This window comes from Nyctereutes procyonoides, unplaced genomic scaffold (genome assembly GCF_905146905.1).
Source record: "Nyctereutes procyonoides isolate TBG_1078 unplaced genomic scaffold, NYPRO_anot_genome, whole genome shotgun sequence".
NCBI lineage: Eukaryota > Metazoa > Chordata > Mammalia > Carnivora > Canidae > Nyctereutes > Nyctereutes procyonoides.
Window position 1 is genome coordinate 40,285,507 of NW_026575126.1, and position 23,431 is coordinate 40,308,937.

A 23,431-nucleotide genomic window follows, 5' to 3' on the forward strand; every position below is an offset into this window, starting at 1 on the left:
TATCCCCAAGGTTTAGGAGCACAAGTAAGAAGAGGAAAGAGGAGGATAAAGATGAAAGATGGCATAGCTGTTGGTAAGAACCACTTTCTTCTGTAGATTCGAGGTGTCCGCCAGAGAAGAGGGAAAGGGAGCACATGACAGGCATGATTCATCCCTTCTTAGGGAGAAGGAAGGAGGTGGCAGGGATGATTTGGTGCACACGGTTCCCTGTGTCATGGACTGTCACCTAGGACAACCTCGCTGGTATCCTGATCAGCCTCAAGACGAAAGGGTGGAGGAGCAAGGCAGGGGCCCAGCAGTCAGAACACATGAAACAGTTGCAAGACAGATGCTCTAGATTCAGGGAGGGGTGTGCACACATGGCCTATGCCATGCCGCCCAAGAGAAACCCGTGCTCTAGACATTTATGATGAAGACAGTGCTCAAGAAGTAACAAATGTCTTCCATGACAGAGAAAGGAGGAAGAGAACAAAGGGAGGGCACAGCCCTGTCCAGCAGAAGCTCCCAACACATCATGACACCGAACAGCCGCTCTCTGAGCAGGTAAGCATGCCAGTGGCCTGTGCCTGGTTGGTGTGTGGAGACGGAGGTCGCAGGAATCTTATCAACAAGAGAGCCACTGAGGAATACCGAAGACACATTTCATCCTGAGCCACACCACCAGGATTTCAGAAAATGGCACTTACCTTGACAGGCTTTCCCAGCCTGACAATGTGTCATGTGATTCAAAACGTTCTTCATGGTTCGACAATGTGGGAGAGAGCAGGCCCGAACCTCTCCGTTCGCTTGTTCTCGTCTCTGACACTTATGAGCGTGAAGCAGTAGAACCAGCTGCTGCTGTATCAGTTTGCGTTTCTCAGGATCTGCAGTGGGGCCTGCTGCAATCGCCTGCGTGGGCACGATTCCCACTGAAGTTTGCATCTGAGACTAAAATAAAACAAATTAATAAAAATATTTTTTTAAGCTTTCTGAGGGCTAATTCATGTTCCTTATGTTTCCAGCCACCATTCAAGCTGATGGGTAATGTTGGCCACGGTGAGAAGGCAGCCAGTGTGGCTCTCTTTAATTCATCAGCAATTTTAAGGAAGATCCAGAAGCACAGAAACAAACCAACTCAGAAGGCTGATTAAAATCACTTGTGTGTAAGGATCTCGGAGCAAGAAAATGACATTTATTCTTTAACTATATTCTACCGTACACACAAGTGCGGGAGAAGCTGTAGACTGTGTTAGCTCTATCTTATGAAACTGTTGTTTCTATAGGCCCAAGTGGCTACACACTGGCAATTTCATATGGTTCAACCGAATTAAAAAGACCATCAAGGGGCACTTGTGTGGCTCAGTGGTTGAACATCTCCCTTTGGCTCAGGTCATGATCCCAGGGTCCTGGGATCGAGTCCCATATCGGGCTCCCCGTAGGGAGCCTGCTTCTCCCTCTGCCTGTGTCTCTCTCTTCCTCTCTCTCTCTGTGTGTCTCTCATGAATAAATAAATAAAATCTTAAAAAACAAACATCAAGGCCTTGACCAATCACAACCCACTGCAAATACCCAACATATCAGAAGAACTGGAACCACAGTGCGGACTTCATTATCTCGTGACCAGGACAATGCTTGTTTCACTCACGACTTCTCCTCAAAGAATACTATGATATGCATCCTTAAAATGATGACCACCCCGCCCGCACAGCTGTTAATGCTCAGGAATTGCTTTGCCTTCTATCAAAATTTCAACTCTGACATCTGACAATTTTTTCAAAAAATATTTGATGATCTGCTAAGGTACGGAAATAGAGTTTAATTGCTTTCATCCTTTCAAGCAAGGCTGACCACACCTCCTGACAGCAAAGAGAATGGGAAAGGTGACCTGTGGAGTTGTTTTCTTTACAGACTGCCAATATCTTCAGATAACTTACCAAAGAAACCTACAAAGTGAGAGGAATGTGACATTCCTAATATGCCACAACACAGTCCACAGGGCAGGGGTGTCTCCCTTCTCTCCTGCTCTGACCCCAGAGCTCCTAGCTCCACTTCACAACACTCACTGCCTCCCCCAAAGTACACCACCTCTGTGACTTTTCATATTAACCGTCAAAACTATCTGCTTGCAATTTGGAGGAAAAAAAATAAACATTTCTTAATGGATCAAAGATCATTTTTAAAAAGTTACACACTTTTGTTTGGGTCTTAAGAACTCAGAAATTAAGTATATTAGAAAAGCCACAAAGGCTTCCTCAGGAGCACAACTCCCGGAAGCCTAACTGTGGTCCAAAGCAAAAGCAAAGTCCTAGTGGAGAGGCAGAGCATCCTGACTGGAGAAGCACTTAACTCCCAAGAGAAGAGAACCTCTCCTTCCTTATGCTAATTTCTCCCTGGTTATAAATGTACTATATGCATACTGTAGAAAATCTGAAAAGCAACCGAGCTATGAAGGAAATAATTAACACTTGAAATCCCAACATCCAGGAGTCCAATATTAAAGTGTTGATAGGTTTTTCTTCTTGTAGTCTTTTCTTCTATGTACATGCATATGTATGAACCATAATCAATAGTCTACCACTCACTCACTCACTCACTCACTCACGACTTGGTATTTACTCCAGGCTCTGTCCTGTATCATTAAGTTGTTTCATACAATTTGACAGCATGATTTATAATGAGCATAAGGCTATACGTATATTTTCCAATCTCCCATTGCTGAGCATAAACTACACTCCCTGCCTCCTTTTCTTGCAACTTAAAATAAAGCCTTCACAAGCAGCCTTTGACTGTGCCCCCAGCAGCATTCACTACCGATGTTCAAAGTCTCCTCTAGATCAGGTTATTTCCCCAGATACAAAGTCCAATCACAAAACAATAGGGATACAGAAATGGAAGAGGACCCTTGCTCAGGCTTCTCTCTTCTGCATTTACAAAAATATCAAACATACAGAAAAGTAAACAGAAAGAATATTGCTATCATACCTAACAAAATGAACAATTCTTCAGTATCAGTTAATATTCAGTCTATATGCAAATTTTCTCTAGGTGTCCAAAAAAAGTCATTTAGAGTTGGTTTGCACAAATCAGGACTCAATTAAGACCCCACATTTGGAGTTCTTTTTTTTTTTTAAGATTTATTTATTTATTCAGAGAGAGAGAGAGAGAGAGAGAGAGAGAGAGAGAGAGAGAGGCAGAGACACAGGCAGAGGGGGAAGCAGGCTCCATGCAGGGAGCCCGACGTGGGACTCGATCCTGGGTCTCCAGGATCACACGCTGGGCTGCAGGCGGCGCTAAACCGCTGTGCCACCGGGGCTGCCCTTGGAATTCTTTTTTAAGGTTCATTTATTACCTGTCCCCTCTTTATTTTTTCATTATGCTGAATTGTTGAAGAGATCACATCTGCTGTCCTATTTCTTAAAATACAGAAATGCCATAAACAAAAATGTAAATCATATAAAAGTCGGGTGAAATGCCTAACCTCACAAATTATAAACAAACTGCTTTTAGGGTACTAAAAATTGACACACTGTTTCTCATTTGGGATTTTTTTTTTTAAAGATTTTATTTATTCATGAGAGACTCAGGCAGAGGCACAGGTGGGACTTGATCCCAGGACTCTGGGACCATGACCTGAGCCAAAGGCAGATGTTCAACCACTGAGCCACCCAGGTGCTCTCATTTGGGATGTTCTTAATAGCATCTTTTCAACTATACTGACCATATTTTGAAAGCTCAACATGTCAAAAGAGCACAGTTGGAAAGGTACACGTTGATCAGTAGATGCTTCATGAGCTCTACGCACCGTAGACAAGTGTCTTGGACAAAATGGAACAGAAGACACACCTCATGTGCCTGTGTTTGGCCCTCCCGATGACTCTGCATACCTGTACAGGCCTAATCCACTTAGCAAGGCGCTGACAAAAGCAGGGCACAGTTAATTGCCTCCACCATCAAACTGATGTCTAAAGAGATGAAGGAACTGCATGAACTACAAGTGTCCTGAACTCTCACAAAAACTCTTCAGATGCTACCAATTTCCCTGCTCAATGCTCGCTGCCCAGGCAGGCCTGAGAATTGAGGGAAAGTGCTCAGACAAGAACCTCTCTTAAAAAAAACCCTGCCATGTTGTAACTCTGCTCAAAATAAATGTATACATTTTATGCCATAGCAAAGAAAATTCTGAAAAACATTAAGAATAAAGGGGAACCTATTTTGCCAGATACCAAAACTATGAAGCTATAGATTTCTTTATTTGTAAGTCTGGAAAAAGACCCATGTATATATGAAATTAGAATATCATAAGGTGGTATCTCAAATTGGAGGGTGGTGAGAGCAATCTGTGATCCCTATGTCACCCTAAATATGAAAATAAATTCCAGAAGAATTAAAGTGAATAAACATAGATAAAAGATGATTAAAGTACTAAAAAAAAGTATTTTTAGAATGAAGGTACAAAAAACTTAATATAAGAAGTTTAAAAAGTAAAAAAAACTAAGGAAAAATGGCTATTTTTGAGAAGTAGAAATCAAATCAAATGATAGCTCCTAAAATGCTGCCTGTTTTCCAGAAAGGCTGTGGCCATTTGTTATCATATAAAGAGCTCTGAGGAGGAAAAAAACAAAAAACAAAAAAACAAACCACTCCTCCACTAAACAGTGTGTGTGGGAAATGTACAGACACCTCAGCAGAGGAAATACGAGGCTTTGACAAACAGGCCTCAGTGCCTGGACCACTTGACGGAGGCAAGAGTCCCCGACCACTGGTAGCAAAGGCAGAAGGACAAGAAGCTCACCCACAGTGCATGAAGGTGGCCCCTTGCTCATAGCAGACCCAAACAGTAACTCAGAGCAAACCTGGGTCCTAGCAGTGAGCACTGAAACTGTGGAGCTCTCAGAAAAATCACAGGAGTAAATTGCCATGACCTTGGAATAACCATGAGTTCTCTGTCACTAAACAAAGGGCAGCAGCCACAAAGGTAAGCTGGACTTCATTAAAATTAAAAACTGTTTGCTTCAAAGGACATCACTAAGAAAGTAGTGGGAGAAAGTATCTGCAAACCATAGATGTGACAGGGATCTGCATGTAAAACATACAAAGAACTCTTACACCTCAATGATAAAAAGACAACCTAGTTTAAAAAGGGCAAATTATCTGAGTATTTCCCTAAAGAAGACACACAAATGGTCAATAAACACAAGAAAAGCTGCTCAGGGCAGCCCAGGTGGCTCAGCAGTTGAGCGCCGCCTTCAGCCCAGGGTGTGATCCTGGAGACCAGGGATCGAGTCCCAAGTCAGGCTCCCTGCGTGGAGCCTGCTTCTCCCTCTGCCCCCCCCCCCCTCTCTGTGTGTGTCTCTCATGAATAAATAAATAAAATATTTTAAAAAAATGAAAAGCTGCTCAACACCATGAGCCCTCAAGGAAACACACATGAGAACCACCATGAGGGCAGCCCGGGTGGCTTAGTGCCACCTTCAGCCCAGGGCGTAATCCCCAAGACTGGGGACCAAGTCCCAAGTCAGGGTCCCTGCATGGAGCCTGCTTCTCCCTCTGCCTGAGTCTCTGCTTCTCTCTCTCTCTGGGTCTCTCATGAATAAATAAATAAAATCTTTAAAAAAAAAAAAAAAAGACAACCACCAAGAGAAGCTGCCTCACCTGCACCAGCACGGCCATGTGGAAAGCGACCTCACCAGGGACAATGTCAAATGGAGCAGCCACTTTGGAAAACAGGCTGGCGGCTCCTCAAAAGGTTAAAGTTACAGTCACCAGAAGACCCGGCAATTCCCCTCCTAAGTACCTACCCAAGACAAGTGAAAATTATGTTCACACAAATGTCTGTAGCAGCAATGTTCACAATAGCAAAAAAGCAGAAACAACTCAGACACCCACTAAAGGACAAATGGAAAAAAAGGAATGTGATCCATCCAAAATGGAGTATTATTCTACCTCGAAAAGAAAGCACTGACACGCTACACTATGACTCTGCAAGCATCATGCTCAGTTACAACAATTACAAAAGAGCACACGCCATATAATTTCACTTCTTTGAAATGTCCAGAACAGGTAATTTCACAGGGGCAGAAAATACTGGTTGCTTCTGGCTGGGGGTTCACGGAAAAAGGGGATTAACTACAAAGGGTACAGAGTTTCTTTTCAGGGTAAGAGAACTGTTTTAAAATTGACTGCAGTGCGGGGTACCTGGGGTGGGGGGCTTCGTCGGTTAAGAGTCCGATTCTTTTTTTTTTTAATTTTTTTAATTTTTATTTATTTATGATAGTCACAGAGAGAGAGAGAGAGAGGGAGGCAGAGACACAGGCAGAGGGAGAAGCAGGCTCCATGCACCGGGAGCCCGATGTGGGATTCGATCCCGGGTCTCCAGGATCGCGCCCTGGGCCAAAGGCAGGCGCCAAACCGCTGCGCCACCCAGGGATCCCAAGAGTCCGATTCTTAATTTCAGCTCAGGTCGTGATCTCAGGATCCTGGGATCAAGCCCTGCATCGGGATCCATGCTCAGCGTGAAGTCTGCTTGAGGATTCGCTCTCCTTCTGCCCCTCTCACTCATGCTCTCAAAATCAATCACTCAATCACTCAATCAATCTTTAAAACTGATTGTGGTGATGGTTACATAATACAACTGTTATGTACTTTAAAGGCAAGAACTGTATGCTATGAGTTACAGCTTCATAGTTTTTTTTTTAAAAGCTCTATCTCAGTATAAAAAAAAAAGAAATTAAAATAAAAAGGCATTTCCCATCTACCCATCTGACCTAAATAAAAATATAATAACTGGTATTGATGAGGGTGTAGAGAAAGTAATTCTCAGATGCTGTGGTGATAATGTAATTTAGTGTGACTTTGGAAAGCATGTATCAAAAAGAAAAAAATGTGCATTTTTTGATCTAGTAGTTCTACTTCTTATAACTTATTATTACAGAGGTAAGAAACTGGGCTAGTGTGCTAAAATGTGCAGACAGGCATCACAGCTGGATTAAATTACATCACCAAAAACCAGAATACCCTTAAATCCTACAGAAGGTGGACTAACTATGGCTACAGACCTAGTGAAATAATACACAGCAATGAAGAATAAGGCAGGCCTCAAATGACCCTAGTCAAAAAGCCACAGGGAGAATGGCCCAGCCACACCTGGCCCAAATCCCTAACTCCCCTCAAAACTGTGAGATGTAATAAAATGAATGTTATACGAGGATGACAATAATATTGTAAACCTTTATGCTTTCATGAAAATCTGTCTATATAACACATTAAGCTAAAAAAAAGTTATAATACCATGAAATCAGTTTATCCTTATTTACTTTATATATCTGTACCTGTTCTTTAAAAAACCTCATTACAATGATCTGGTGACTATCCCTGGGCAGGGGTGGGATCCTGCTTATAATCATGTATTGTGTATTTTACAAGTGTCTACCATTTTTAGAACCAGACAACATTCTACTTTGGAGAAAAAAGAAATCAGAGGAATAGAAAACACATAAGAATTAATCCACAAATTAAAACTGTAAAGGATCTAGAAGGTAATTAAGATAAACATTTTATGAGGCGACTGGGTGGCTCAGTCATTTAAGCGTCTGGCTTCAGCTCAAGTTGTGATCCTGGGGTCCTGGGATGGAGCCCCACATTGGGCTCCCTGCTCAGCGGGGAGTCTGCTTCTCCTGCTCTCTCTGCTGCTGCCCCTGCTCATGCTCGCTCTCTCTCTCAAATAAATAAAATCTTTCTTTTTTTTTTTAAAAGATGACTGGGACACTTGGGTGGCTCAGTGGTTGAGCATCTGCCTTCAGTTCAGGTCGTGATCCCAGGGTCCTGGGATTGAGTCCCACATGGGGAATCCCTGAGGGGAGCCTGCTTTTCCTTCTGCCTATGTCTCTGCCTCTCTCTGTGTCTCCCATGAATAAATAAATAAAGTCTTTAAAAAAAAAGATTAATATTTTGTGATGCAAAGATGGTAAGGGCCTTTGTCTGTCTCTCTCTCTCTCTCTCTCTCTCTCTCTCTCTCTCACACACACACACACACACACAATACAAAGCAACGGTTCCTAAACAATCCCCAGGAAAACTCCTTCAAGCAGAGTCCCCATTCCTCCCTCCCAAAGACCAGCATTCACAGAGCTGGCATGGAGCCAGAAACATTTCCATTTGTTAACGTTCCATGGGGGAGGGGGAAGCTTTATCGTTTTAAGCATTATACTTTTCCCCAGATTTTTCCAAAATAAACATGTATGTACTTTCACAGTGAGAAGAAAACAAAACAATGAAAAGAAAAAAGGCACACAAGTGAGCCTGGTACAGGGCAGACCGGTTCGTAAAGTTTGGAAAGTGCCAGAGGCCATACTACAGAAGTTACATTCGCTCCATGACCCAAACTGCTGGGACAAATGCAAAAGCAATCAACAAACTAGGAAAAAAATACTTGAAACACACAAGACAACGCACAGTCAGGCAGGTCTAATTCCTGCTTCTTCTTTTGGCCCGTCAATCCTCAAATTCTTGGTGCCAGGCTGTGTTCAGTGCCCAAAAAGCAGCAGCTCACTTAATAGCCAGTCACCAAGGGAAGAACTACCATTCAACCAAGCCCGAAGTATGACAGAAATAACTGGGGCCCAGAGAGCATGCTTGCTGGTGCAGTGGGTGACCTAGCCATTAGCCACACCCTTAAGCTCTCTGCAGCTACCTTAACAGAGGGCTAACCACTTTGCTTTGTAAAGTGTTCTAAGAAATTCTAACAGAAAACTTGGCAGAAGACAGTAACTAAGCCATTCAAGAAAGAAACGCATGTCTCTAGGGTTGCCTGGGTGGCTCAGTCAGTTAAGCATCAGACTACTAATCATGATTCTCAGGGTTCTGGGATCCAGCCCCCTGTCAGGCTCCATGCAGATTCTGCTTAAGATTCTCTCCTTTTGCCCTTACCCCTATTAGTAGGGGTTTGAGCTCTGTCTCACACTCTCTAAAATAAATAAGAGCTTAAAAAAAAAAATATGTCTCTAAACTTAAGTACTTTAATTCTCATTAGTAATCAAAGAAATGCAAAAAAACATAATGAAACACCATTTTCTCCTATCAAAGAACAGAGTGATAACCTCAGTCACAGAAGCATTGGTTAATACTGGAGATGTGGTACATAGCTTTTGTCGAAGGCAATATAATAGTATCCATCAAAAGACTTAAAATATAGGTAATATCTATTTCTGGGACTCAAATAAGCTCATGTGCAATTCCTTTTTTAAAAAAAATTTTATTTATTCATGTGAGAGAGAGAGAGACAGACAGGCATAGGGAGAAGCAGGCTCCATGCAGGGAGTCTGATGTGGGACTTGATCCCAGGTCTCCAGGATCACACCCTGGGCTGAAAGCAGTGCTAAACCGCTGAGCCACCCAGGCTGCCCTCACATGCAATTCCTAATCAAAGAAGGAGGAGGTTAGCATGGTGCAAGAATCACAATGGCTCAATCATGATTCTACCCTGCATGTGAACATTCAGAGCCGTGAGGAGCAGTAGGTTAACACAGATCATACTGATCATACTGAGCCAGCAGCTGCATGCGGTGTATAGCTTGCTTACCCACTCTAGTCTTTGCTAGATTTGGCCACATGCTCTTTGCATGTATCACTTGTCACCATAACTTAATCATCATTCATACCCCTATCCAAACCACCTTGAAAAGCAAATCTTTTATATTCTGGTATTCCTTAATATTTAAAGGAATCTAACATGCACTTTTATTAGGACTGTTATTGTTACACAGGTCTGAAAACACAGCACCAAACCCATTTCTCTATATGCCCTGTATTCTATCCTAAGGATATAATTACAGACGTGCATAAAGAGCACATATAATAAAATTTATCCTGGCATTCTTCCTGGAAAAAAGTTATTTTACACAAAGCATCCAAGAACAGGCTATAATGTCTGCAAAGACTAGGGTAAACAGTATATACAGCAGGAATTGACCAAAGTAGGACTGGAGGTGGAGGTGGGGTGGGGGTGAAAGTGCTTCCTCTTTCTACACAACTACTGCCTCACATCCACATCAGGCTGGGATTTCTGAAGATGGCCCTTCAGATTAATCTAGCCCAAACCTTCCACATCTCCAATGGGGTCCAGACGTACACTCCTCTAACATCCTTCCCTGGCCCACCTGGAAATTTTACTTCTCCCCAACCTCCACTTAAAGTTAGAAAATGACACCAAAGCAAACACCAGGTGGGACACAAAACTGCTCTGCAATACGTGCTTGTTCTGATTCCCCCAGAAGGATCCTAGAACAGCTGGGTACGCAAAGGTTTGGAGTCATAAAATAAAGAAAATGTTCATTAAATGCACACAGCTATCAAACTACGAAGAGGCAATAATCACCTTTGAGATGATAAAGATCAACTGGTAAGAAAAAGAACACAGCTATTTAGATAGATGGAATAACGTTTCTTGTGTTCTCTTCTTTTTGCTTGGTGCCTATTTTAAAAAATAAGATTACATTATAATTTAAGATTTAAATCTTGTAAGACAATAACTTAAAATAAGCAACTGGACAAGAATGATTTTTAAATAATCTTCCATATAAGAAATACGATTAGAACATAAGAAATAATTTTAGAACACAAAACAAATGGTTACATCAAGAAGAAAGCACAGTGGCGGGGGACAGGGTGGCAAAGGTGTGGGTCCGACAACTGGACACACGTCCCCCATTCTCTTCTTGCCCTCAAGGTCACTCCTTCCAAACCGGAGTCCGTCTGCCAAGGAGGAGTGAGTGGTTACCCATTTCTGCACAAACAAACCCTAAAAGGTAGAACTTGCTGGACCTATTCTGATGGCCAAGGTGACAGGCCAACCAGACCAAGGGTTTCAATAGCATCAGGCCCATTTCACCAAATTGACCAGATTATGAGAATTATCAATTTACCAAAAAGTTTTAATACATATCCTTCTTGAATATCATCAGTACATATGAACACATTCCTCTGGAATACTTATCACAGTTAAGTTTTGAGAGTTTGGCAAATTCCTCATGTGACAAAGTGGTGTCTGGCAACCCGAGCCTCAGGGCCATTTCGGAGGCCATGGAAAGGGAAGGGAAAGTCGGCTCATGGCACTTCAGATGCGGTGGTGGATGGTGCGGACTCCTGTGCAAGCTACGACTGTCCCCATCCAGACCGAGTGGGCTCTCTATGGAGTTCTTTGAAGGGTCACTTCACATCTCAGAAATGCCTGGTAAAATGCTCCTCGTGCTGCTGACAGGTAGGCTCAAGGGGCAACAGCTGGAGACCCCCAGAACCTTCTCGCAGTCTCTCTACCTGACAGGGGGCACAAGAGCCCAGTGCCTTTGGTGATAATACGAGCTGCTACCTGGAGGGGTCGCTAAAGAAAGGGTTGTACTAATCAGACTCTGGAAAGAAAGTCAAGTGACCCTGACCAAGTACTTGCAATCCCGATGTTTATGCCAGATATTAAGAGACTCTGTTCATTTTTCTCAATTTATAGTTTCCTAATATTTGCAACCTATTCTATTTTGTGCTTAGTCTATTTCCTAGCTGTTACTTATTGCAAAAACAAAAGTTTAAATAGTAGGAATGATTTATACAGAGCTACTGATAAGAATTCTAGACTAAAAGTTATTCTTCAAAGGCCCTGCATCCACATTCTCTCAGGGATCTTCAAGATGCAGGTGAAGGATTAAGATGAGAGAAGCAGATATAAACTCTTATAAATACACAAACACCAGAGTTACTAATCATGACACACACTTGCTTCCTAGCCTTTGGCCACGCTTCCTGGTTCAAGTACTGAGGCACCACTTCTAACTATGGAGGGATCTGAGCTGGTGTGACCACTCCATTGCTGTTCATTTCCCCAGAAAAACGGGAGGGCTCCCCTGGGTCCTGGGGCTGAGGAGACCTACCATGCAACCAGGGATGATAAGTTCCTGCTGTGAAGTACAAGGAGCTATGGGAAGGGAGCATCTCTGCACGGAAGCCCTGGGTTCACGAGGCTTTGGTCACCTCAAGTCTGGATTTCTCAGTGACCAGAAATTGGACACAGGAGACAGGAAATGATGAGACTAAGACAAGTGAGGGTCGGTGGAAACCTTCTGATATACTAGAGCGGACAGAAAGACCAACAAATTAAGCCCATTTGACACCAGGACAGCTGGACATCACTTTGCCAACGCTGTAATGGCCAGAGGCTCTTCAAAATATTATTCTACATCTGAGTCACCAGAGCAGCTTGTTTAAAACTGTAGGTTTCAGTGTTAAGAGAAAGAATGACAAACCCAGTTATTGGGTGATTCTCCTGAACTGCCTTAGAAGGAACTGGGTGGTGTATATAGGAAAACTGAGAGAGAAAAAAATGAATAGTGACCATGAGAGCAGATTTCCTGCCCTTCCTCTAAGAGATTCTGACCAGGAAGATTGGATGGGGCCCAGAAGCCAGTCACTATGATGCAGCTGGTCCATGGACACACCTTGAGAAACAGTTGTCACAGACGGCCCCACAAGGGCCATGGCTGATGGCTCGCCATGCATATGCAGCTAACGGCACAGTCCCAGGTAGGTCGTTCTGGCAGGACTACAGTCTACGACCCTTCTCTGTGTGCACAGGCCTCCACCAGCCATGTTTTCCTCCCACGGACAGACCTGGATCAGCAGTGACCTGGGGGGCTCAGCCCAAGCTTCTACTTCAAACTTCTGTGACACAGAGACCAATGTGAATCTTGATTTCCTGTGTTACAACTTTAAGAATGGGGATGTCTTCATAATACAGTTCTTAGTTTTTCTCAAAAAACAAACAAAACCTCCAAACCAAAGAGAAACAATGACAAAACAACCCCCCCCCCATACACACACATGAACTTCCCATTACAAAGAACCTTGCAGAAGACTACATCTCCCCACAGGAGATTCCATATGAGAACCTGAGGAGGCCCCTGTAGTCACCTAACTTTCTCAGATTAGATACACCCAAGATGTGTCCCACTTTTAAACAATGCTCCTTTAAAAACAATCCTGAACCTATTGTGAAGGTCAGCAATGACCTAATTGACAAATCCAGTCCCAGATGATGTCTGATGCCCTCCTGCAAACACTCTCCTGCTTCATGTGTTAGAGGACTTTTTCAGATGAAAATGGCAGAAAGGACAGTATCACCAGGAGTGAGGGGGCCTCCTCTTTCAGACACTGCCCTGGTACCACGTACCCCCTCTTCCTCACAGATCCTTGTGTATACCTCTCCTAATGATGACCTAATCTCTATTCCAACCAAAATCTGCTTTGTTCAGACACTGCCCTGGTACCACGTACCCCCTCTTCCTCACAGATCCTTGTGTATACCTCTCCTAAAGATGACCTAATCTCTATTCCAACCAAAATCTGCTTTGTTCTTCTGTCAGTAACATTTAAATAATTAAAAAATCTTTATATCTGTGAAAGTTGTCCTGGAAAACTATACAGTGAATATATATGTTTACCTGTTATGTCACTCCTATTAATTCAAATTATGAACAAGTAAAAGAGCATACCTACTGTGTTTTATTACATTTAAATAAATCTTGATTATTTCTAAAATACAACCTGATTTTAGAGATACTACAATCTGAAAAAAAGTGGATCTTAGAACCATGAAACGCAGCAATAATATGGTGAATTTCTTTTTTTTTTTTTAAAGACTTTTAAAATTTATTTATTCATGAGATAGAAAGAGAGAGGCAGGCAAAGACACAAGCAGAGGGAGAAGCGGGCTCCAGGCAGGGAGCCCGATGTGGGACTCGATCCTGGGACTCCAGGATCATGCTGTGGGCTGAAGGCAGTGCTAAACAGCTGAGCCACCCGGGCTGCCCTTGATTTTCTTTTTTAAAAGATTTTATTTGAGGGCAGCCCCGGTGGCTCAGCGGTTTAGCGCCACCGTCGGCCCAGGGTGTGATCCTGGAGACCCGGGATTGAGTCCCGCATTGGGCTCCCTGCATGGAGCCTGCGTCTCCCTCTGCCTGTGTCTCTGCCCCTCTCTCCTCTCTCTCTCTCTCTCTCTCTAATGAAGAAATAAATAAAATCTAAATAAATGAATGAATGAATGAATGAATGATTTTATTTGAGAGAGAGAGAGAGAGAGAATGAGCAGACAGGAGGAAGAAACAGACTCTCCACCAATCAGGGAGCCCAATGCAGGACTTGATCCCGGTACCCTGGGATCATGACCTGAACTGAAGGCAGGTGCTTAACTGACTGAGCCACCCAGACACTCACTCCTTACGGTGAAATTTCTGACAAACACAAATAATCTAAAAAGTTAAGAAATTACAAATACTATGGCCAAAAATAGAATTGTGATGAGACACATTTGAAAATTTATGAAAATGTGTCAACCTCAACTGCTATGTGCTACTCAGACCTGCTGGGCCAGTTTGTATTTTGTGATTACTTGTTTTCCATCACCACCGACTAGGTTTCATGAAAGAGGAAGCGAGCTCTATGTCACTCACACTGGCATCCTGGGAGCAAGTGGGCCAGGAGAAGGTATTCAACAAATGAGGTGAATTAAAGAGACAGCCACATTCTCTTCCTTTCTCAAAACTATTGGGGGATGCTGGAATCCTCCAGAAATTAGGAGAGGAGAAAAGCAAGCACCCTGTGACCAATGACTGAGCAGCTTAAAAATCACTCCACGAAGAGCTTGACCAGGACATCAGGTGATGTGGCACTAGAGCCCTGACCTGAATTGTTTGGTACACCAGATTCAGTTGGGTTTTAAAAGATTATAACCCAAAGGATGACAAAAAAACACAAATAAGATCAAGAACTTATATTATGCCCCCCCCCTTTTCCACTGAAGATACCTTTTTCCCTCACTGTGCAAAATAAATAAAAATCCATAAATTCCAAGGGGTCAGACAGAATTTAGAAAATTTAAGGAAGACACAAAACGTGCTCAAGAAAGTGACATAAACACAGGCTAGCATTCCCAGTGGACTCGAGGGTGCTAAAACATAATGCCAGGCATTATCAAAAAGAGCTCTGGGCTTTGCAGACAGGAGCTACATAGCCTCGAACAAATGAAAACCTCTCAGACCCTCAACCTCCACATCTGTAAAATGGGACACGTAATAATGTCTTTTAAGAGGCTGTTATAAAAATAAGGTAAACCACAGGGCATGAGAGCATTTAAAAAAATCTCAGGCAAACCACATGTGCTGGCTGTCCCACATCTCTGCCAGTCTCTTCCAATCCCCATCCCAACAGCACCAAGGGTGCAACTGGGCCTCGCTCCCTCACAGGCGCTGGCAAAGTCAGCCCCATGCTCTCCAGCATTCGAAGTCTGTCCTCCAAAGGCACCTGCTGGGGATCTCTGTCAAAGTCCATGCAGACCCCTGTGGGAAAGCGGCGGCTAGGCAAACAGAGCAGCTCTACAGACCCAAACGTTTCTTAGTTTACCCTGATATTCTGATAAGGCTGCGGGGGAAAGAACTGAGTAAGAAAGAGTGGTCAGAGGGGAGAGAGAGAAAAGACAGGGATGGAGACAGCTAGATGTCACAAACACAGATAGAAGGAGAGAATGCTAGCGCTACTGCCTTCCCAGAGCAGGTATTCTTACCTGGGGTGACTGTGGGGAGCAAGGAAGGGCTGTGAGCACCTGCTGGGTGAGAGGTACAACACACAGGATGGCCCTTACAATGGACAGAGATCCAATCCCAAATGTCAGTAGTACCGAGGGAGAAAGAATCTCTTCCCCACACCAAAGGGTCATCCCTACTGTCCCCACCAGCCCTGCAAAGGTGAAGGGAAGCAGAAGCTTTTTTACAGTCTAGAATGAACCTGCCCCCCTGACATGCACACTACTACCTGGAATTCAGTCCCCAGGAGCAGAGGCAGGCAGGGGAAGTCATGGCAAAGGGACCCTGCCACCAAGCTGTGGGTAAAGGAGAGAGGATGGGGAAATGGGCTGGGGAAGAAGGCAGGAAAATATAAGGTGGGGTTTCCCAGACTACAAAACACAGAATGTCTGCACAGAAGCACAACTCTCACTCTGTGGCCAACCTAAGGCGATGATCACCAGCACTACAGCCCACATAAGGAGACTGGAAAAGGAAGAGCAGGAAAGCCCAGAAAGAGTGTGGGTCCTGGGCCCAGTCTGCTGCTCAGACTCGGAGGAGCCAACCCAAGGAGCAGCAGCTCTGATTCAGGTTCTGGATCTACACAGCTGAGAACAGGACAATCCCGGCAGCAAATGTCACTACAAGGAGAGCAGCAGTACAGGGAGTTTCCAGGGAGACGATCATAAGAAAGAAAGTAGTAAAACTTTAAATAGTTTGAGAAAACACATTTTATTACTTGTAAACTCCCCCCCCCTTTTATTTTAAAGAAGAAAGAATGCAGTGGAGATGACACTTGATCAAGGACACCTTGCTCTTACTTCATTTTCTGATTTTATCAACACTACAGTAATCTACTCACCCCCCAATTCCAACAGCCTCAAACCTGTAACTACTACTGTATGCAATGTCAATGTCTTAGTTGTGACAAATGTACCAAAGGTTACATAAAATGCTAATACCAGGAGAAGTCAAGTGACAGATATATAGGAATTCTCCATGGTATCTTTATAGATAAAATAAATAAAGAAAAGAAATTTTAAAGGTTTTATTTATTTATTCATGAGAGACACGCAGAGAAAGGCAGAGACACAGGCAGAGGGAGAAGCAGGCTCCTTGCAGGGAGCCTGATGCAGGACTTGATCCCCCAACCCAGGATCACACCCTGAGCCAAAGGCAGACGTTCATCCACTGAGCCACCCTGGCGTCCCCAAGAAAAAGTTTTTTCAAATCAAATGACAAAAGAAAGATGATGCTTTTCTGAAAGTAATCCCTGGTTTTCTACTGAGCCTTTCTAATTTCTTTTAATTTTTTAAAAAAGATTTTATTTATTCATTTAGGAGACAGGATACAAACAGGAAACCCAATGTGGGACTGGATCCCAGGACCTGGAGATCACGACCTGAGCCCAGGCAGACGCTTAACCCTCTGAACTACCTAGGCGCCCCCTTCTGGACCTTTCTAAACTGCTACTGTACAACTATGTGGATAGCAAGCTGCAAAGGGCAGTTCCCCAGAAGCAAGCCTAGGGAAGATGACAGGTGGCCTTGACCGACCACCACAGGCACATCATATTTAGTCACTAAGCGTGCACAGAGAAATCTGACAAAAGAACACACCTCCCCCCCCCCCTCAGTGTTTGGAATTTTAAGAGATTCCATTTTGCAGGGCAAAAGGAGCTATTTTCCCATCACTATCTTGGTTAGTTAGGCTAGGAGGTTCCAAGGCTAGTTCCTCTTTTTACAAGTGGGAGATCTCAGGAAGAAGAAACCTCTATCAAGGCAGGTATGACACCCTTGTCTCGCAGACGCACTACAGTCCTCAAAGATGAATGCCCTTCATTTATAACACAAATCGATGGGCTTCTTTGAATAGCCTCAACCACTAATAGGAAGTGTGAGAAAAGTCCAGCTCTCCACTGCTCCACTACTGAATCAAGACAGTGGCTGTAGTTCATGGCTGTGAACCTCCTCCTGCACAAAGGGAGCCAAGGAGGATTGTCTGAACCATCTCTATCTAGCCTCCGACTGCCAGCTCATCAAAGAAAATATAAACTCACCAAGAGTGCTACTCATAAGTATTTCTCTTTTCCTATCACCCACGACACACATCCAGCTGCAGATCTTCACAGGTAGCGTGACACTCCACACGCCAAAGCACCCACTGGAGACTGTAGCCTAAGAGCCAAGGGCAACTTACCATGTTTGGCACGTTGGTGACTGAAGCATTCTTGATGTCTGTAGGGAAGGGAGGCAAACTATTGACCATGCTCTGTTTGCTGGATAACTGGGGGTTCACGCCAGGGGCTCCCATTTGCTGCCCTCCAGTCTGACTAAAGGGTTGTCCAAATGGACTTGTGTTACCAGTCATTCCCATCTGAAACAGAAAGAGGCAACATGAGCTGTCATAACACAATCACACACAAAAGGAAGGGCCTCAGAAATGAGGCCCACTGAAGCAAAAATCGTTATTTCTTGTGAAACCTTTTCAATTATAAATTGAAGGTTCATTCATTTCCAATTTCATTTGGATTATGAACAGAGCCACTTGCTTCCATGGCTGCACATAAAGGGCAAGGGACAAAATAGCTGCTCCTGACAGCTCCACCTGCCCCTCCTCATAACCATCACCCAAGAACCAGCGCCTTTTCACCCTCACCCCAGCTGTAATCCCTCACCCCAACACCCCCACACCTGACAGTGCAGCAATTAGTTAAGAAAATCATCTGGAAAACAAGAGCTTCCAGAATCACTGACAAAGGGGAACTCCTTAAATTTAATCCTCAACTACTCCCTGAGTAGTTTCTTTCAGGTTCCCCATCAGATTTAAACTTTGTTTCCTTTAATTCAAAATACACAGTGGGCATATTGACAAATAAATGATATAACCTCTGGGATTCACTTTAAAGTAGTCCCAGGAGACAAGGGGTAGTGGAAAGAGAGAGGCCTAGATGAAAAGCAACCGGCCATATGTTGCTAACTCCTGATCAGGTGACAGGTGTGCAGGGGTTGTTATACTACCTTTTCTAATATCACAAGTCTGAGTGTTCCATTAAGTTTTTTGTTTTCGTTTTTAATTAGTGAAATAAAACATACAGTAGCTAAAGGCCAAGAACAGGAAGAAGGAGCCTGGAGCCATGCCCCTCTCCCACTCTGGCCTGTGCAGGAGTGGCCTGTGCAGGAGTAGCTCTAGCTCGGGAGGCCTGTTGCACACCCCACCCAACCTGCCACTCTGAAGGTACAGGAACTGGCTTCTTTCGTTGCCTGCCCCTGCTTTTCCTGAAAGTTCTAATATCCTACCTATTGCCTCAGGCTCACTCTACTTTTCTGGTGTTTTGGTGAGTGTGATGTTTGTAAACTGGGGGGGCGGGGGAGGGCAGGGTCCCCTGAGGGACGGCCCCCTAGGGAAGCACAGTCCCTACAATTGCAATCAAGGACCTGAGGCTCGGCTCTCCCCACTAATCTCACACGGGGACCCTGGCTGCAGCCCAAGGCCGCGGGGCCACCTCCCTTCGTTCCTCCCTCCTATGGACCCCTGACCTCACCTGTCAGAGCAGTGTCTTGAACAAGAAGAATTACATTATTTCTTTCAGCTCCAAGATTTTAGGTGGAAACCAACCAATGCTCACCACAGGCTAACCCTTAACAGCTGAAATGTCCACATAAAAACACAATAAAGACAAACTAGTAGAACCCAGATCTCGCCTCTGTGCAGGTTCATATGCACAAGTAGCTTCTATGCCTGGCTCTCACATCTGACGTTTTCACCTTTTTCAAAGTGAATACATTCGTTGCCACTTTTGCCCTATTTGCTTTCCTTGAGTATATGAAAACAAATTTAAATTCAATTGAACTTCAAATTCAACTCGAGTAACTGAAACAAAAAAAAATTATTCTCAAAGCCCAATAATTAGGTTCAACTTTAAGTTCAGATGATTTAACCAAAGCGACAGGGTAGCTCAGGAAATTTAACATAGCGGGCATTTCTGATTCTTGACTAGTTTCCTTCAGCTGTTATCTGAAACTCTGAAGAACTGAAGCAAGAAATATTTTCAAAAAATATGACCCCAAATTAACTCCATGCAATAATTATTTCTCTCAGAATTTGTTTTATTGCGCAAAATCAAACCCTGTTTTTAGTCGCCCAAAAATTTGCAGAAAAAAATATAGCTAGGATTTCTACTTCCTGGATTTCATCTAAAATTTCTCTATTTAGGGACCACCTGTGTCAGAAGGCCTGTGCACCATTCACGCATCTGTGAAGTCATGCTGTCCTCGCGGTCAGCCAGGACTTCCTGACTGCCTGCCATGAGTCCTGCCCGGTTCTGAGCATGCGTAGACACAACTCTTCCACCTGTCACAGTACGCTCCTTTAGAGCCACCAAGTTGACAGACAAGAAAATCAATGTTGTGGAAGCTTCTAGCATCAACAAACCAAAGTGGGAAGCATCTAGAGGGCGGGAAGAAGTAACTGTCCTCCTACTCACACTAACCACCTAAGGTCATCACCCCTTTGGTGCAGAGGGAAGTAAACACCAAGAGGCCACTGAACTCCCAAAGGAGTTCTGTGAGGCTCAAAGTTCACCCCACCTGTTCTATGAAATATGAAGCTATTTCTTCTGCAACTGCCTTGCAGGGTGAAAATGAGTTGGGTAGGTGGTCCAGTTAGTTGGGCACAATTTGTCTGGTGAGCCTCTGGGCAAAGCACTTTTTCTAGCTGGCTGAACCAAGTGTTTCAGAGTGTCTGATGCACTCTGACACATTTCTTGTCACTTTTTCTTCATGACCATCCAATCAATAATGAAGGAAACTGTCTCAATGTGGTTTTGATCCACAAAGGGTGGGACAAGAACCAAGGTTAAAGTCAAAGCCAAAGATCACAGACGGCAGGTAAGCAATGTCCAGCTCCCTGGGAACTATACATTTAATAAGTAGGAGAAAGTGCCATCCTTAGCCTACGACAACACACACAACTCTAGAGATCAAGTGCAATGAGTGCAGGCTACCTGCGGGAGGCCAGGCTCAGCTCCCTTGGTCCAGAACCAGCCCCAGGCTGACCTTAACCAGTCAGAGTGAACAGGGAGACCAATGGCCAGTCCTAGAAAGGGCTGCCGCCACCTATCTCCCCTGTCGTTGACTATCTCGACAGAACCTAATAGAACTGAAGGCTACTCTCCAGTCCTAGCCTATAGTTTGGGGTAAAAGCTGTTTGCTTCTAGAGATTTGTAAATTTCTGAATTCCTGTTCTATATTTATTCTCCTTTGATCAGACTGCATACATGTGGTCCCGAGTCTAGTGCTAACACATATTTTTAACACCAAGGCTCATAATGAAGTAGTAAAATCGAAGTGTCTAATTCCGATTAATAAACATCTACATATTTGTTCTAATTTCCCAACAGTTACTTGATAACAATTTTGTAAACTTGGCTTTATTTGCAACTGAACTTGATCAGGATCTGGCTTAAGGCTGTTAGAGAACTATGATGTAATCTTTTCAATAAAATTCAAAAGGCAGAACAGCAGAAATAGGCAACTGTTAAACTGATGATGAAAATCATATAACATGAATAAATTAAAGCCTATGGAATTAATATTTATATTCTGCCTCACTCAGCAACAGCCCACACAGGCTCACCCTGTTTTTCTGGAGCCCTTTAAGCACTGAATTCAAGTTCAATCTCAACTAGGAAAAGTGGGCAAGTTAAATACCTAGAAAAAAAGAGCTAGCTCTCCCATAATGAAATCTTTTCAAGATTTTATTTATGTATTTATTCATGACAGATACAGAGAGAAGGGGGGGCAGAGACACAGGCAGAGGGAGAAGCAGGCTCCCTGCAGGGAGGCCGATGCAGAACTCGATCCTGGGACCCCAGGATCACGCCCTGGACTGAGGGGGCGCTAAACCGCTGAGCCACACAGGGATCCCCTCCCATAATGATATCTAAATTAAATAATGCCTTACAGGTCTACCGCATCATTCCATGAGAAAACATTCTTATAACCAGGTGGATCACTCATATGAAACCCTACTCACTCTGTTGTCTGTGGCTCTCACTTCAAGGAGAGAATGAGACATGTAATGGCAGTCCCTGCACAGGAACGCACAAACTAGGTAAGAAGGAAAGAAAATTCTGGTGCCAGATCCAGAGGCCTACCTGCCTTCAACTGCACAGGGATGCGGATTACATATTTGCCGAAGCAGGGCTCTAAAGCATGAGATCCAAAGACAAAAATCTCTCTTTAGAGTTTAGTTTAAGAAAGCTGAACAATACCTACACTAGCTTTTATTATTGAAACAGTGTCTGAAGCAAATTGTAGTAACAGTGCCTGGCTCGTCAATCAAAACCTGAAGTCCTGAGCTGTCTGGCAAGCAGATGAGTGACAGCCATCCTCAGAAGAGGGACAGGGTAGATGTTGCTTCTCTTTCTACTGTGACAAACATGTACTACAGATATACTGTGCAAAGTACAGAGCACTACATAAGTCTATGGCATTATCTGTCATAGTAATATTGATGACAGTCTACCCTCAATCAGTCTTTGGTTTAACACTAGGATAAGGCTTGCCTTCCTGGAACATACATCTCTGTGTTCTCAGGCCCTAGCACATAGCGGGTGCTTACTTAGTATTTGGGGAAGGAACCAAATAAATGAATCCTCTAATAGACTGCTGTATCACACAGCTGCTCAGAACAGAGACCCCAACATCAGCCCTGAAGGCAAGTGCAATCAAAGAACTGGGGGCCAGTCACCACTGGCTGGAGGGGCACTGGGAACGGCAGCAGGAACAGTGTTCCCTTCTGCCCTCTAAATACCCATGAGAGGGATCCCTGGGTGGCGCAGCGGTTTGGCACCTGCCTTTGGCCCAGGGCGCGATCCTGGAGACCCAGGATTGAATCCCACATCGGGCTCCCGGTGCATGGAGCCTGCTTCTCCCTCTGCCTATGTCTCTGCACCTCTCTCTCTCTCTCTCTCTCTCTGTGACTATCATAAATAAATAAAAATTAAAAATAAATAAATAAATAAATAAATAAATAAATAAATAAATACCCATGAGAAACTCAGCTCCTAGCTGGAACAGACAGGCAGCCTGCTGACCCTGCTGAATTTCAGCACGATGAGACCATTCCCTAGGGAGCTGGTTTCAGAGGAGGATGATAGCTCTGGGGAGCATCACAGTATACACAGGAGCCTGGCCTGGCTGTAAAACAGGTCCTCTGCACTACATCCACTGAGCCAGCAAAGCCTTGGCTTTGGTACAAGACTCCAGGCCATTTCCCCTTCCCACTAGTGCAACAAGACACTGATCTATCAGCCTCAGTGGTCACCAGTGGCTGCAAACAGCCTCCTCTGCTGACCACAGCATGTGGGGCAAATATTTACATTTTTTACTTGTGTCATGATATGACAACTATCAACATATAGTAATAAAAAAAATAAGCTCTGGGCTCCCAAAAAACAGCAAGATTCTTTCCATTATACTAAGCCTAAGAACACCTTTACTACTCACCTAATCAAGTAAGGTAGTAAACTGAAAATCAAAGAACTAGGGGGGCTAAAAGAAAAATAACTCTGACAGAAATTTCCTCCCCAAAATAGGTTTCTACAGTAGGAGCAAGCCAAGTCTCCATGTTCTTGCTCCCTGGTATCCCCAAAAAGTTAAGAATGCTGGCCCTCAGGGAAGGAAAGTACCCGCTGCCTATCCCTCTCAACTCTCAGGGAAGGGTAAGCTCTCCCCACAACTCACACACCCCTGCCACATACAGGCATTTTCCAGTGGAAAGTCTCCTGTCTAAAGACATCAACCACTCATGTAATCAGCCATCCTCACGAATGAACTCTCCCCAATTTTCAT

General features: G+C 43.9%; 1 protein-coding gene across 2 annotated transcripts in view; it reads right to left on the bottom strand.

Annotated features, from left to right (window-relative positions):
• The window catches only part of CREBBP (CREB binding protein), a 129,382-nt gene that overhangs the window by 54,194 nt on the left and 51,757 nt on the right, over window positions 1-23,431 (bottom strand). Inside the window, exons 3-4 of one of the 2 annotated variants that reach the window (XM_055341377.1) lie at window positions 17,775-17,951; window positions 687-927 (exon numbers count right to left, since the gene is read on the bottom strand). In XM_055341377.1, the coding sequence (XP_055197352.1) occupies window positions 687-927; window positions 17,775-17,951 (418 nt within the window). The remainder of the gene's footprint in view (window positions 1-686; window positions 928-17,774; window positions 17,952-23,431) is intronic. The other variant, XM_055341378.1, reaches the window with a different exon arrangement.